At 68.0% G+C, this 1,245-nt stretch overlaps 1 protein-coding gene across 1 annotated transcript; it reads right to left on the bottom strand.

Annotated features, from left to right (window-relative positions):
• Positions 1 to 758: 758 nt before the first annotated feature.
• EMIHUDRAFT_374516 (hypothetical protein) lies at positions 759 to 1,238 on the bottom strand (the record flags this gene model as incomplete). Its single annotated transcript, XM_005758582.1, has 1 exon — positions 759 to 1,238. A coding segment is annotated over one exon (313 nt), but the record flags the coding sequence as incomplete, so codon positions are not given.
• Positions 1,239 to 1,245: the final 7 nt, after the last annotated feature.

The following is a 1,245-nucleotide window of genomic DNA, read 5'->3' on the forward strand; positions in this document are numbered from 1 at the left end:
GAGGTGGACCCCCCCGAGGCGCAGTGGGGGGCCGGGTTCAACCGCCAAGCGGGTCCAGACGCCGTTTTGCAAAGGGGGGGTCATTGGCTGCTGCAGCAAAGGGGCGGGGGATAAGGACATGAACAACATTCCTGCGCAAGCCGTCCCCCGGGGGGCCGCAGGGGGTGCCATTTCAACCCACTTTGGGCACCGCTGCAGGGGGGTGCTCCCTTTCCCACCCAATTGGGTTCCATTTTTGTCCACCCGGGCCCACCCCATTTTTTGTTTTCAGGCTGATTGCGGCGTGTGTTGCGCAATGCCGAGCCCCCAGACGCTGGCCAGAGCATGATTGTGATGCCTTTTTTTGGGCCGGGGGGGCGTTTGACAGCGCGGGAGGCTGCCTCCCTGCCCTTTGGGACGCTTGGGACCCCTGTTGAGTTGCATCCAGTACAGAGTACCAGTGGTGGGGAGGGTTTGGGCCCCCCCCCCCCCCCCCGGGCAGAATGGTAAACTCGTGTCTACTCACCTCGTCGGCTCCATCGGCTGCCTCTCCTCGTGCGCCGGCTGCCTCTCCATCCAACCGCTTCTGCGTCCCCTTCTCTGCCCGGTGCTCGCGTGTCGCGATGTCGCTCTGCCGAGAGGGTCATCGAGCGATTCTAAGATCAGGCCTGCCACTGGGCGAAAATCGGCCGTCCCTCAGTGCTTCCAGCCTGCCCGCTTCAGTTTCCTCAATTGGCTCGAATTTTGCTTGTAGAAAAAAGAATAGCGCCGATCGCGGGCCGCCGGAGCGGGCATTTCGAAGTGGTCAGCGGGCATTTCGAAGTGGTGCGGCGGCAGGCTGCCACCGCTGCCCGGGCGCCCCGAGCGGCGGCGGAGGGCCGCCCAGGCCACCACCAGTGCCCCTCCCACCGGCAGCGCGGCGGCAGCGGCGCCGACCGCCCCTCCATCAGCGGTGGCGCGACGGCTGTCGTCGGGGCGCCGGCAGGTGCCGCGCGCAGAGGGTGCCACCGGACCGGCCGACGCGCGCCCGGCGGAGCCTTCGTCGTGCATGGCGGGCCGAGCACCCCCGCGTCGCTTCTCGGCGCATTGGAGAGCAGAGGAAGCTGCTGGCGTCGCCGCTGGGATCGGCGGCGGCGCCAGCAGCGTTCTCGGATCTGAAGCCGACTTTGAGCGCCGATCGATCGATCTGAGGGCTGGCCGATGGGTGGCGCTGGGACATCGCCGCCGCCGCGGAGGCCGGCGGCGACCAGAGGAGCGGTGGGCGCG

Source organism: Emiliania huxleyi (assembly GCF_000372725.1).
Source record: "Emiliania huxleyi CCMP1516 unplaced genomic scaffold EMIHUscaffold_8579, whole genome shotgun sequence".
NCBI classification, from domain to species: Eukaryota; Haptophyta; order Isochrysidales; family Noelaerhabdaceae; genus Emiliania; species Emiliania huxleyi.